Genomic DNA, 15,232 nt, shown 5'->3' with positions numbered 1-15,232 from the left:
ACTGAAATCCATTCCTGAGAGAACCTGGAAGTCACTGAGGCCTCAAGCTGCAAGTGTAGCCCTAAAGACTCACTCTGGACTATAATATAGGGGGTTTCATTTTAAGAAAGAGCCATCAGCTCTCAGCAATTCTTCTAATATGTGGCCTACTCATCTCCCACAGATAGGATGCCATATGTATAAACACCTTATCATTGTTCTCTAGCTAAATCTTCTGAGAAAGAAGAACTGATTATCTTTTAGCTTCTACTTCATTTTCCTCACAACTAAAACTCTGTCTGAGGTGGTTGAAGGAAGTATTTCCTGCAAAACAACACTCACACTTTCAAATGCAAAAACACTGTCCAGAAATGGGGAAAACAAATCACACCTTCAGGAAACAAAGACCTGAAAGGAAGTCTGATTGCAGCTATGAACTAAGTCTACATTGCAAACTTACAGGGAGATACAGATGGATAAAGATTTCACACAGGAATTATAAGCCATCTACACATGGATCACCATTCCACGTGCACAGTTATTGTGCAAACACTTTAGGATTACAGAACTACCACTGCCTTTCAGGACAAGGAATCCAGGATCACAGCAAACATGGCACAGGCCTTGGCACCAGCCATGAAACCAAATCATTGCTCAGACAAAACCACAGTGACCCACCAATTTTCCTGGTTGGAATCCATCCTCACACCCTCCTTACTCTACACTCACAGCCTTGAATTGAATCACAGACAGTATCCAGCCCTTCACAATTTGCATGGTGTTCTTTGACCCTCTGAATTTACAAGCACTTGTCATCAAAAGGCCAGCTGCCCAGACCATTTCTCTTCAATATACACCACTACCATACTGTTGTCCCAAAAGCTGGGTTCTTTACCCGATATGAAGCAGGTGTGAAACATGATTCTTAGGATAAGAATGGACTTGTAATGAACAAAGATCATATTTATATATTAAAACCCCTCAACTTACTTATGCGTGTTCCAGGATGTTCAAACACCAAGGAGAGCAACTCCATCAGATCGTTATTATCTTTGTTAAAGGAGAACACTGAACCGGGAGTGCTCCAGTGCTTGCATATTCTTAGGTTAGTAACTTCTGATAAGATGCATCTCTTTATGTCAGGAAGACACCTGACGGTGCTAATAACGCAAACTTCGATTTGTTACTAACGCAACACAACCGTTCAGAAGAACTAACAATGTCTGGGAAAACAGTATCACACATCTGAGGAAGAAAATGAGAAACAATCAGGCATGTGATCAAAAACCAAACTCCTGCTTAAACGAAACTCAGGCCAGCAGCAGCACCACTTCTCCTGCCTCCAACACCAACTATAACCCTGAGCAACGATCCCACGTCCAGCTCCCCAAACCAAAATCCACCAGCTCACAGCGAATTGAGGAACAAAGCTTGTCCTTCCCTTTAACCAAACATTCCTAGGGGGGACGCAGCAGAACGCGGCGGGTAGCGGTTAGAGCAGCAACAGAGGGAAGCGTCACGGAGAAAGGGGGGTCATTGGAACTCACCGGGGGAGAGGCGGGGTCCTCCCCGAGCAGCGGAGCGGGCTCGTCGGGCGGCGGGCGGGCCGGGAGGGTGTCGCAGCAGCTGGCGCCCGACAAGCGGAGCTGGCTCTTGCGCGAGTCGGCCGTGAGCGACACCTCGTGCGAGTAGGAGTGCAGGAAGGCGCGGACGCCGTCGATACCCACGAAGTGCGAGGCCGGCACGCCGCGCAAGGCGCCGCTGCCCGCCGCCAGCAGCTGCGAGCGGCGCCAGCGCCGTAGGCGCAGCGCCAGCAGCAGCAGCAGGAAGGCGAGGAAGAGGCAGGACACGGCCGCCACGGCCAGCACCAGCCAGCGCGTCAGGCTGCCGGCCGGCTCGCCCGGCGTCGCCGCCGATGCCGCGCTGCCCAGCTCCGCCAGCAGCTCGGCCACGCTCTCGGCCAGCACCACCGTCAGCGTGGCCGTGGCCGACAGCGCCGGCCGCCCGTGGTCCTTCACCACCACCACCAGGCTCTGCCGCGCCGCGTCGCGGGCCAGCGGGAAGCGCGCCGTGCGCACCTCGCCGCTGTGCAACCCCACGCGGAACAGCCCCGGCTCCGTCGCCTTGGCCAGCTCGTACGACAGCCACGCGTTCTGCCCCGCGTCCGCGTCCACCGCCACCACCTTGGCCACCAGCGCCCCGGGCTCCGCCGAGCGCGGCGCCAGCTCCACGCCCGCCCAGCCCGCGCCCGCCGCAAGCGCCGCCGCCGGCGGGTACAGCACCTGCGGCGCGTTGTCGTTCTCGTCCACGATCACCAGCCGCACCGACACGTTGCTGCTCAGCGCCGGCGCGCCGCCGTCCTCCGCCCGTACCCACAGCTCCACCTCGCGCACCTCCTCGTAGTCGAACGAGCGCAGCGCGTACAGCGCGCCCGTCTCCGCCTCCACCGACACGTACGACGACAGCGGCGCGCCCCGCACACGCCCCTGCCCCAGCCGGTACCGCACGCGCGCGTTCTGCCCCCAGTCCGCGTCCCACGCCCGCACCCTCAGCACCAGCGCGCCCGCCGCGTTGTTCTCGGGCAGACGGGCGCTGTAGCGCGCCTCCGCGAACACCGGCGCGTTGTCGTTCACGTCCAGCACTCGCAGCCACAGCACCGCGCTGCTCCACAGCGCCGGTGACCCGCCGTCCGCCGCCCGCACCGTCACGTTGTACTCCGACACCTGCTCCCGGTCCAGCTCCCGAGCCGTCACCACGCTGTAGTAGCTGCCCCGCGAGCTGCGCAGCAGGAACGGGACGTCCCCCTCCAGAGAGCACCGCACTTCGCCATTCCCCCCTGAGTCCCGGTCTTGTACGTGCAGCAGGGCCACCACGGTCCCCGGCGGGGCGTCCTCAGAGATCTCGCTCAGTGATGACCGCACAGAAATTTTGGGCGCGTTGTCGTTAACGTCTGTCACTGTAATCGTGACCTTTGCCGTATCGAAAAGGATCCCGCCGTCCCGTGCCTGAACGTCCATTTCGTACGAGTCCCCTTCCTCGAAATCCAGGCTTCGCACCAGCGTGATTGCTCCTGTCTCGACGTCCAGATGGAAAATCTCCGATGCCAAGTTCGTCGCCTTCTTCAGAGAGTATTTTATGTACCCGTTGAGCCCCTCGTCGGCATCGGTGGCCGTAACAATAACGAGGGTGGAGCCCACGGGCACGTCCTCCGGCACACGCACCGTGTACTCCGCCTGGCTGAACGCGGGTGCGTTGTCGTTGGCGTCCAGCACCGCCACGCGGATCCGCGTCGTGCCCGTCCGGGCCGGCTCGCCACCGTCGCTGGCCCGCAGCACCAGCTCGTGAAACGCCGCCTCCTCCCGGTCCAGCGCCTTTGCCAGCACCAGCTCGGGACGCTGATCCCCGCCGGGGCCCGTCTGCATGGCCAACGAGAAGTGCTCGTCGCCGCTTAGCTCGTAGCTCTGCACAGAATTCGGTCCCGAGTCCGGGTCGTTGGCCTCGGTTAGGGGAAATCGCGACCCTGGGGCTGTCGTCTCGCTCATTCTCTCTTCCAGCTCAGTTTCCTTGAAACTGGGAGCGTTGTCATTAATGTCCGTGATTTCCACTTCTATTTCGTAAACTTGCATATCTCCCTCTAATATCACCTCACAACGCAGTATGCATTTCTCCACCAGCCGGCACAGCTGCTCTCTGTCTATCCTCTCCATCGTGATTAAATGTCCCGTCTTCCCGTGCAGGGAGAAATACTGTGTCCCACCTTCGGAGACAACGCGGACTCCGCGGTCGCGGATCCCAGGCAGCTGCAGCCCCAGGTCCTTGGCCACGTCGCCCACGAACGAACCCTTCGGCATCTCCTCGGCAACCGAGTAACGCAGCTGCCCCCACGCCGCTTCCCACATGGCCACCAGCACGCCCCACAGCAGGGCTCGCTCCCGCCGACCCCAGCGCCTCCCCGCCGCCCACATCTCCGCCCCGGCACCGTCGGCACCGCACCTACAACGGCTGCCCCACCCGCCTCCTTCTCCTTCGGCCCCTGCTCGCCGCTCCCGGCAGCAGCCGCCAGTCCCTCCGCCTCGCTGCAGCACGGCTCCAAACCGCAGGGACGCTCGCAGACCGCCCGGCCGCCGAGTCAGTCAGCGAGCGAGCCCGGTCGCAGCGGGCGGGGCTGCCGGCAGCGCTCCGGTCTTCCTCTCGCTCCGCCTCGGTCAACAGCGGCGCCCGCAGCCTCCTCCCGGCACTGCAGGCACTGAGCGCTGCCCAGCGCTGCTCGCCCGGCCTGTCCCACCCGCAGCTCTCGGCCACGGGACAGTGGCCACGGAGATTTCGCTTCTCTGCAGCGGTGATCTCCTGAGTCGTTTGCTTTCTTTCCACCGGACGGGAAAAAACGTTTTTGTAATGGTGATATATGTAAAGTAAAATATGAACGGATCTTACACGATCCAAAGGCAACATCTCCATTACGTATTGCACACCCTTTGTAACAATTGAGCTTCAATTACTTGTTTCTCTACCTCTCTGCACGTTAAAGTTGCCCCATTAATGCCCCACATCCTGACCAATAGAAAAAAAACAGCAATGAAGATACTCACTGAAATGAAGAACTGCCTTTTTTGTAAGTGATACTTTTCTTTAACGATGCGAGTTATTTCTACCGCACGAGAAACATTGCTTGCTAATGGCCATCTATTTATTATAAAATATCTCCCTATTTTAAGGTGCCGAATATTAGCAGTCTTTTCGCATTTGTACAAAACCCCAATCTCCACCAGGAATTTTTTTAGCGGTATTGTTGAATGACTGGTACAAGGACACCAAAAGAAAACAGGCTGTGTAATTCAAAACGTAATATTCATAACCCCGGGGAAAAAGGCTTATTAACTCAAGCAGCAGGAACTCTTGTTTAAATACCGACACATTCTGGAACACCACTAGCCACATGAATTTCCCAAGCACAAACAATATCACACGCCAGCGATGAAGATCCTTCTTCAAAAGACACCACATCAGGGACGACCCTTCACTCTTGACCTTGTCACTTTTCAGCAGCACATCGGAGACTGCTCTGAATCAACGTGCTGCACCTCCATTTTCTCCTCCAATTCAAGAACACTTCGGATTTTTTGGTTATGGGCTATGCTTACAGGACTTAGTGCTCCATTCTAGACTAACAAAGCAGAAGGCAGCGATAAGAATGAACATAACAGAAGAAACGAAGAAAAAATCTTAAAAAGCTTCATGTTAAACGAACTACAAGTAGGACCACCACATAGCCGTTCGCTCATCTCCTCTTGTTCTTCCTGAAATGAGAGTGCCCAGGTCCCGAAAAGCTTTTTGGTCTCCTTGGCAACAACCAAAACATCGGTAAATTCTGACATTCTTTTCAAACTAATTCTTAAAAACAGTCTAGCTAGTAGAGACAAAATATTAACTCTAACAGGAAAGATGAGTGTATGATCACATTTTTCTCATAATACACCCAAACCAAAAGTTCGTGCCAGCTACTAAGAAAAAAAACCACAAAACTGAATCACAGCAAAAATAGCATAGGCAAGAACGGAGCCAAGAAGAGGACCACCTGATGAGGTAGGAAGTGCCAGCTCGCACAGCCTGTTACCAAAAGACCGGTGGTACAGCATTAGTTCATTTCTATATACAACCATGGATCGGAAATAACCGCCAAAAGAGAAAACGAACAGCGAAAAGCCCACTACCGCCAGCAACAGATTAGGGAAGGCTGAAGGACAACGACTGCGCGGGCTTACAGACCTGCGGTGCGCCGGGGTCGGCGGGCGGCTCTCCCGCGCCGGCGCTGCTGTTCGGGCTTCTCTTCCCGCTGGACTCCCCGCCCAGAATCTCCTCCGCGGGCAGGCTGGGCAGCGGCGGCGGCAGCCAAGCGGCCTCGGCCACGGCGCGGCCCGGCGCCACGCACAGGTTGTAGGAATAGGGCAAGGTGCCCTCGCAGAAGTCGGCCGGGAAGGCGGCGCCGGCCACGGACAAGCGCTGCGCGCCCAGGCAGCGCAGGACGGCGGGCGGCCCAGCCCGGCGCAGACGCGCCAGCACGGCCAGCGCCACGCTCAGCAGGAACAGGGCGGACAGCAGCGCCAGCGCCAGCACCAGGTAGAACTGCAGCTCCGCCGGCGAGTCGGCGCCCGCCGCCCGCTCGCTCAGCTCCGGCAGCGCCTCCTGCAAGCTCTCGGCCAGCACCACGTGCAGCGTGGCCGTGGCCGACAGCGCCGGCTGCCCGTGATCCTTCACCACGGCCACCAGCCGCTGCTTGGCCGCGTCCCTCTCCGACACGGCCCGCGCCGTGCGCACCTCGCCGCTGTGCAGCCCCACGCGGAACAGCGCCGGCTCCGACGCCTGCACCAGCTCGTACGACAGCCACGCGTTGCGTCCCGCGTCCGCGTCCACCGCCACCACCTTGGCTACCAGGTACCCGGCCTCGGCCGAACGCGGCACCACCTCGAACGGCTCCAACGCCGGCGCTGACCCTGGCACTCTCTCTCCCGCTTCCGGCGCCGGCCAGAGCACCCGCGGCGCGTTGTCGTTCCGGTCCAGAACGAAGACGCGCACCGTCGCCGTCGAGCTCCGCGCCGGCTCCCCGCCGTCCTGCGCCCGCACGACCACGGCGAACTCGCGGCACTGCTCGTAGTCGAAGGAGCGCTGCGCGTACAGCGCGCCGCTCCGCGTCTCCACCGACACGTACGCCGCCGCGTCCGCGCTGCCGCCCGCCAGCCAGTAGCTCACGCGCCCGTTGGCGCCTGCGTCTGCGTCCCGCGCGACCACGCGCAGCACCGGCGCGCCCGCCGCGTTGTTCTCCGCCACGTAGGCGCTGTAGGCGGCCTCCTCGAACACCGGCGCGTTGTCGTTCACGTCCGACACCGCCAGTACCAGCACCGTGCTGCTTGACAGCGCCGGCCGGCCCCGGTCCCTGGCCACCACCGTCACGCGGTGCTCGGCCGCCTGTTCCCGGTCCAGCGCGCTCGCCGTCACCACCTTGTACGAGCCGCCTGACGACTTTACAAGCGACAGCGGCGCCTCGCCCAACAACTCACAGGACACCTCCCCGTTCTCATCGGAGTCCAGGTCATTCACGTTCAGGAAAGCTATCACCGTGCCGGTCGGCGCGTCCTCGGGCACCGGGCTGGATACTAACGTCAGTGTCACCTCGGGCGCGTTGTCGTTCACATCCAGCACCTCGATCTCCACCTTAGAGTGAGCCACCAGACCACCTCCGTCCCTCGCCTCCACGGCCAGGCTGAAAGATCGCGTCTCTTCGAAGTCCAGCGCCTCCTGCAGCGTGATCGTCCCGCTCTCCGCGTCCACCACGAACTTCTTAAACACCTTGGCCGGCATTTTCCCGAAGCCGTACGCGATGCGGGCGTTGGTCCCGGCGTCCGCGTCGGAGGCGGAGACGTTCAACACTGTCGACCCCGGCGGCGCGTCCTCCCGTAGGCTGGCGTGGTACCGGTCCTGCTCGAACACGGGTGCGTTGTCGTTGGCGTCGGTGACGTTGATGCAGAGCTGGGCGGTGCCGCTCCGGGGCGGGTCGCCGCCGTCCAGCGCCGTCAGCACCAAACGCAGGCTCGGCTCGCGCTCCCGGTCCAGCGTGCGGCGCAGCACCAGCTCCGCGAACTTGCTGCCGTCCGGACTCTCCTTCACCTCCACCGCGAAGTACCCGTTGACCTCCAGCTCGTAGCCCTGCAGAGAGTTGCTGCCCACGTCCGCGTCTTCTGCCATGCCCAAAAAAAAGCGTGCGCCGGGAGAAGTCAGCTCGTTGATCTCCAGCTGGAAATTGTCTGGCAGGAAGCGTGGCGCGTTGTCGTTGACGTCCTGAATGGCCACCTCGACGTGGAAAACGTTGAGTGGGTTCTGCACCAGCGCATCGAAGGTGACGGAGCAGGACGTCGCATCGCCGCACATCTCCTCCCGGTCCAGCCTCTCATTCACGTACAGGTTCCCGTTCTCCCCGCTCACCGTGAAGTATTGCAGCTGTTTTTTCGCAGCAGACGCCAGCCGCAGCTTACGTGCTGGCAGGTCGGCCGGCCTCAGCCCCAGGTCCCGTGCCAGCGGCCCCACCAGCGAACCTCTGCTCAGCTCCTCGGGGATGATGTAGCGGAGCCGCTCCGCCGCCGCCCGCCAGCACAAGCCCAGCAGCAAAGCGGGCAGCAGCACTCGCCCGACCGCTCGCCGCCGCCTCTGCCCGCCCGCCATTCTCGGCAGCGCTCGCCGCGCTTCTCTCTCCTGCCGCTGCCCTCCCTCTTTCCAGCCCCTCTCCGCAAACAGCGCAGGGGCCGCCGGACGTCAGAGAGAGATGTGGGCACCGGCTCTGACGCCGCTGCTCCCCAGTCCGCGCCGCCTCTCGCCACTGCTGCCCGTGCCGCTGCTGCTCTGGCCGGCGCCGGGCGAGCAAGCAGCCTGTGGGGGCAGGACGCTGCGGCGGCTCCGGCTGCGGTTCAGGCACCAGCGCTGCTCCGCCTCGGCCAACAGCGGCACCCGGAGGTGCCGCGACGACACCGCAGCCGCCTGATGCCGGCTGGGGCTTCGGTCCGTGCGCTCCGAGCCGCACTGTCAGCAACTGCCGCGAGTCGGTGCCATCGGCTATGGAAAAGCGAGATTCGGCTTTCAGTTTGGCGAGTTTGCTCATATCGCTGGCAAGGCGAACCAGGCAGCTCTGTTCATCGTGGAAGTGAAGAGTCTGGCGGGAGAACGTGTTCCCGAGCGGTGGAAGATTGAGCAGACTTCGTATAGCAGAGCAAAGGTAAGTACAAATAGGTACACTGTACAGCAAGTATATGACATATTCCAACATATTCTACTCTTGCCGGCACTTTTATTTCAGTCCACGGGCTGTGAGGAGCAGTAGCTGCAGTGTTCTTCCTAGGAGAAGCTCTTGTGGAAAGGAAACGCTAGAACTACCTATTCAAAATTAGCTCTTTTAGGGAACGAGGTAAATATGCACATCTAGTAACATGGACGTGCAGTAGAAAGGTTCCCACGCGATGATCCATTGGAGATTAACCCTCCTTAGACTGAGGAGGCCACAAGGTTGCTGTGTGAACAGGCCTCTTGGGGTCAGCAAGTTCGTTCTCACAAAATCATTCCAAATACTGTAAGACTCAGAATGTGCTCACTAGGTGGTAAGAAGCACAGAAGGAGAAAGCAAGCTTTCCAACCCGTAGCACTGTTAAGAATGCTTCTACTCCTTTCCCTACGCTGCTTGCATCACTTTTAAACACTTAGTATCAAAAGATACTAAGACATATCTGTCTGCTACACAACAGATAACAACATGAAAGAAGCTGTAAGGTGGCATAAACAGCATAAGTGAATAACCCTTCACAGCAAGAATATAATTACATTTCTTGAAGTGCCATACTTTTTGTAATGCTGCTCAGCAGAAACTGCGACAATGCTCTCTTCTTTCTAACGCTTCACCCACAGTTTGAAGGCCAAAGAAGAGGTTTATAGAAACTATAAGCACAAGATTTTGTCTGGAAACACTCAGATCTCAAAATCCACTCTGCCTTCGGAAGAGCACAGTGGTGGATCACCACCAAGGTGACCAATCAGTGCTCATTGGCACACATGTACTTTAGAATCACAGAATCACAGAATGTTAGGGACTGGAAGGGACCTCAAAAGATGATCTAGTCCAATCCCCCTGTAGGAGCAGGAACACCCAGATAAGGTTACATAGGGAGGCGTCCAGGCGGGTTTGAATGTCTCCAGAGTAGGGAACTCCACAACCTGCCTGGGCAGTCTATTCTAGTGTTCTGTTACCCTTACTGAGGAGAAGTTTCTTCTCAAATTGAAATGGAACCTCTTATGTTCCAGTTTGATCCCATTGCCCCTTGTCCTGTCACTGGTTGTCACCGAGAAGAGCCTGGCTCCATCCTCCTGACACTCACCCTTTATATATTTGTAAACATTAATAAGGTCACCCCTCAGTCTCCTCCAAGCTCAAGAGAGCCAGCTCCCTCAGCCTTTCCTCAAAAGGGAGATGTTCCACTCCCTTGATCATCTTTGCTTCCCTAAATGTAACATGTACAACATGTTACAACAACATGTACGTTCACTTCTCTTCCACCCTCTTCCTCAATACAATGCCTGGACCTCACTTGAAATCAACCAAGGAAATTGCCACAAGGAACAAGGAATTTGCAGCAACATGTGGGAACGGCCTCCCAGTTAAGGAAAAAGTACCTCCAACGTGGAAAACACACATTGCATTCTGGTACACAAAATTGACACTGCTGTCACTGCTGGCTGAGGAACCGGCTGTGTGAGCAACTCTGACACATGAGACAAGACCCACCCTAAAGCAGGCACAGATGACTTTACCTTTCATTTCCAGTACTGGCTTGCATTCATCCTAAATAACAACTGTGCAATGAAAACCTCATTTCTCCTGCCTCGTACACCAGCTGTAATGCGAACAACAATCCCACACCCCTGTCTTAAGGGGAATCTACTTTCTCTTCTATCACACACATGGTTCCATAGAGATACAAATCCTACTTGTGGTCATATATCATCCATCCACAATAACTGAAAAGAAAGGCAGTCTCAAATCTGCCTTTCGCATTCACTGCAGCATGAGCAAGAGGCATGCACACTTGACACGTAGCTCGATGAAGCTATGTTGATAATTAAAGGTAAAGCTAAATACATAGGAGACCAGGGAAAGAAAACTAAAGCCATAAATCAGACAAGCAAGGCAAGGAAGCATTAGAGAAGAAAGTGTTGTCAGAGAAACTTCCTGGGAGGACTTTTAAGACATCACTACAGGCATTGAAATCCATTCCTGAGAGAACCTGGAAGTCATTGAAGCCTCAAGCTGCAAGTGTAACCCTAAAGACTCACTCTGGACTATAATACAGGGGGTTTCATTTTAAGAAACAGCCATCAGCTCTCAGCAATTCTTCTAATATGTGGCCTACTCATGTCCCACAGATAGGATGCCATATGTATAAACACCTTATCATTGTTCTCTAGCTAAATCTTCTGAGAAAGAAGAACTGATTATCTTTTAGCTTCTACTTCATTTTCCTCACAACTAAAACTCTGTCTGAGATGGTTGAAGGAAGTATTTCCTGCAAAACAACACTCACACTTTCAAATGCAAAAGCACTGTCCAGAAATGGGGAAAACAAATCACACCTTCAGGAAACAAAGACCTGAAAGGAAGTATAATTACAGCTATGAACTAAGTCTACATTGCAAACTTACAGGGAGATACAGATGGATAAAGATTCCACACAGGAACTATAAGCCATCTACACATGGATCACCATTCCACATGCACAGTTATTGTGCAAACACTTTAGGATTACAGAACTACCACTGCCTGTCAGGACAGGGAATCCAGGATCACAGCAAACACAGCGTGGGCCTTGGCACCAGCCGTGAAATCAAAACATTGCTCAGTCAAAACCACACTGACCCACCCATTTTCATGGTTAGAATCCATCCTCACACCCTCCGTACTCTACACTCACAGCCTCTAGTTGAATCATAGACAATATCCAGTGTTCTGACTGTGACAGCCAGAGGTGAAAGAGCATTTCATTCAGTGACACGGTAGGGAAACCTAAACGTATCAAAGTCTCTGTCCTGGAAGTTGAACTCCCTCAAGGTATGGGTGTAAACCGCTCCCCCAGCTCAACAATTAAAGAGAACATTTACTGTTTTCAGGGTCACCACACACAATGAGGCCGTGTTCTAGACCTGGACAACAAACAAGGCAAGAATGGGAAACTTACACAAGTGAAGGAATCATAGCTTAACATTTCAGGTTATGCCAACTGTAGCAGGTGCACAAGAAAGGCATCTAGTTGGTAAAAAGTTCACAGGAGACTCACACAGGATCTCACATCACAGATGGTAGGCACAGTTCCTCGGTTCTTTGGAGAATAAAAAAGGGGAAATACATGAAACCAGTATTGTGGGCCCCATCTAATGACTAGAAAAAACCACAACCTTTAAAGCTGTCTTTCAGACACTTTGAACTATACCACAGCAAATGTTTTCCCCTGCCCTATCTCTGGACAGACAGAATTTTTCTCCCTACCCAAGCACCTTGCAGTAGAAAAGCTAGCTTTACACACGGACAGCACTGAAAGAAAAGTTGCATGTACAGCTTCTCCTGATCTGAGAATAAGGATCACAACATCAATGCCTGCAAAGAGATGTTCAATTAGACTTCCAATTTTCTCACATGCATAAGTGACATGCAGGTCAAATAATAACCCAGTCATCCAAATATCAGCTCAAAGACACCATGACCCCTATTCAGCACATGGGTAGTTTGGAAGGCTCACAATGCTCAAATTTTAACATACAGTGTGTGTACAATAACTGTCATTCACAGGAAACATCATGCAATAAGAAAGCAAACCGGTGAACCCACAACTTGGCCAGATGGAATGTGAGGAGCACGATATCCAAAACCAAGACACCTTCAGACTCATTCTAAAGGCCAGCAATAAACCCTTCCACTCGTTACCAGATACAGAGGCCCACCTTCAGATCACTATAACAAGCAACGCATGAAAATAACATCTCCAGAACAGAAGGGATGACAACAGACTCTTCTATATTATGGTACTTAGAGAAGATAGATAGTTCAGTTATTTAGCAGGTAATGAGTACACAGTTTGTTCCTCCCAAAGCTCCCATTATGACATTTGTAATAAGTCCAGAATTAAGCTGTTCAAAACCGATGGCAACATGCCACTGCACAGGAATAACCTCCCAGGTCTCCAAGTACAGCTGGAGTAAATCTCCTGTGTCCTTCAATAGCCTCTCTCACACAGCTCACGCAGGTCTCATCTCCAGCCCTTCACACCTTGCATGGTTTTCTTTGACCCTCTAAATTTACAGTCACGTGTCATCAAAAGGCCAGTTCCCCAAACAATTTATCTTCAACATACATCACTATTGTACTGTTGTCTCAAAAGCAGGATTCTTTACCCGATATGTAGTAACCAAATATAAACACAGAGTCTTGGCACCTGTGGGCATGATTTCTAGTATGAGAATAAGCTTGTAATGAACAAAGTTCATATTAAAAATATATTAAAAATATATATTATAATAAATGAATATATCATATAATATATATATTTAAAAATCTCAACTAATTATGCATGTTCCAGGATGCTCAAACTACAAGGAGAGGAACTCCCTCACATAGTTATTATCTTTGTTTAAGGAGAGCACTGAGTCGGGAGTACTCCACTGCTTGCGAATGCTTCGGTTAGTAATTGGTGATAGGATACAGCTGTTTATATCGAGAAGACATCTGAAGGTGCTAAAAACACGAATTTCAATTTGTGAATAACAGAACCGTTCAAAAGAACGAACAATGTCTAGAAAAAAAGTTCTGAGAGGAAAAATGAGAAATGATCAAGCATGTGATCAAAACCCAAATTCCTCCTCAAACGAAATTCAAGCCAACAGCACCCCACTTCTCCTGCCTGCAACACCAAATGTGACACTGAGCAATGATCCCAAGTTCAACTCCCCGACGAAAGAGCCACCAGGTTACAGCGCATTGACGAACAAAGATTTTGCCTTCCCTTTAATCAAACCTCCCTAGGCAGGACGCAGCAGAACACGGCGGGGAAAGGGTAAGGCAGCAGCGGAGGGAAGCGTCACGGAGAAAGGGCGGCCATCGGAACTCACCGGGGGAGCAGCGGGGTCCTCCCCGAGCAGCGGAGCGGGCTCGTCGGGCGGCGGGCGGGCCGGGATGGTGTCGCAGCAGCTGGCGCCCGAGAAGCGGAGCTGGCTCTTGCGCGAGTCGGCCGTGAGCGACACCTCGTGCGAGTAGGAGTGCAGGAAGGCGCGGACGCCGTCGATGCCCACGAAGTGCGAGGCCGGCACGCCGCGGAGGGCGCCACTGCCCGCCGCCAGGAGCTGCGAGCGGCGCCAGCGCCGCAGGCGCAGCGCCAGCACCAGCAGCAGGAAGGCGAGGAAGAGGCAGGACACGGCCGCCACGGCCAGCACCAGCCAGCGAGTCAGGCTGCCGGCCGGCTCGCCCGGCGTCGCCGCCGATGCCGCGCTGCCCAGCTCCGCCAGCAGCTCGGCCACGCTCTCGGCCAGCACCACCGTCAGCGTGGCCGTGGCCGACAGCGCCGGCCGCCCGTGGTCCTTCACGACCACCACCAGGCTCTGCCGCACCGCGTCGCGGGCCAGCGGAAAGCGCGCCGTGCGCACCTCGCCGCTGTGCAGCCCCACGCGGAACAGCCCCGGCTCCGTCGCCTTGGCCAGCTCGTACGACAGCCACGCGTTCTGCCCCGCGTCCGCGTCCACCGCCACCACCTTGGCCACCAGCGCCCCGGGCTCCGCCGAGCGTGGCGCCAGCTCCACGCCCGCCCAGCCCGCGCCCGCCACAAGCGCCGCCGGCGGGTACAGCACCTGCGGCGCGTTGTCGTTCTCGTCCACGATCACCAGCCGCACCGACACGTTGCTGCTCAGCGCCGGCGCGCCGCCGTCCTCCGCCCGCACCCACAGCTCCACCTCGCGCACCTCCTCGTAGTCGAACGAGCGCAGCGCGTGCAGCGCGCCCGTCTCCGCCTCCACCGACACGTACGACGACAGCGGCACGCCCCGCACACGCCCCTCCCCCAGCCGGTACCGCACGCGCGCGTTCTGCCCCCAGTCCGCGTCCCACGCCCGCACCCTCAGCACCAGCGCGCCCGCCGCGTTGTTCTCGGGCAGACGGGCGCTGTAGCGCGCCTCCGCGAACACCGGCGCGTTGTCGTTCACGTCCAGCACCCGCAGCCACAGCACCGTGCTGCTCCACAGAGCCGGTAACCCGCCGTCCGTCGCCCGCACCGTCACGTTGTACTCCGACACCTGCTCCCGGTCCAGCTCCCGAGCCGTCATCACACTATAGTAGCTGCCTCGCGAGCTGCGCAGCAGGAACGGGACATCCCCGTTCAGTGAGCATCGCACCTCGCCGTTCTTGCCCGAATCGCGGTCTTGCACGTGCAGCAGAGCCACCACCGTCCCCGGCTGGGCGGCTTCCGAGATTTCGCTCAGCGCCGATGACACTGTTATTTCTGGTAGGTTATCATTTATGTCAGTCACGATGATCAGCACTTTCGCCGTGTCGAAAAGGCCCCCGCCGTCCCGTGCCTGCACATTTAGTTCATACGAGTCGCCTTCCTCGAAGTCCAGGCTCCGCACCAGCGTGATTGCTCCCGTTTCAGCATCCAGCTGGAAACTCTTCGAGACTATCTCTGTG

At 55.8% G+C, this 15,232-nt stretch overlaps 2 protein-coding genes across 2 annotated transcripts in view; one reads left to right on the top strand and one right to left on the bottom strand.

Annotated features, from left to right (window-relative positions):
- LOC136107651 (uncharacterized) overlaps positions 1-15,232 on the bottom strand; it is a 207,289-nt gene that overhangs the window by 63,832 nt on the left and 128,225 nt on the right. The gene's annotated exons all lie outside the window — the stretch shown is intronic.
- LOC139829125 (uncharacterized) lies at positions 7,355-12,544 on the top strand. The gene is made up of 3 exons (XM_071814896.1): positions 7,355-7,366; positions 7,435-8,740; positions 12,353-12,544. The coding sequence occupies exons 1-2, from the start codon at positions 7,355-7,357 to the stop codon at positions 8,713-8,715; spliced, it is 1,293 nt and encodes a 430-aa protein (XP_071670997.1). The 3' UTR covers positions 8,716-8,740; positions 12,353-12,544.

Source organism: Patagioenas fasciata, chromosome 14 (genome assembly GCF_037038585.1).
Source record: "Patagioenas fasciata isolate bPatFas1 chromosome 14, bPatFas1.hap1, whole genome shotgun sequence".
Lineage (NCBI taxonomy): Eukaryota > Metazoa > Chordata > Aves > Columbiformes > Columbidae > Patagioenas > Patagioenas fasciata.
This window is presented reverse-complemented; position numbering and strand designations above follow the sequence as displayed.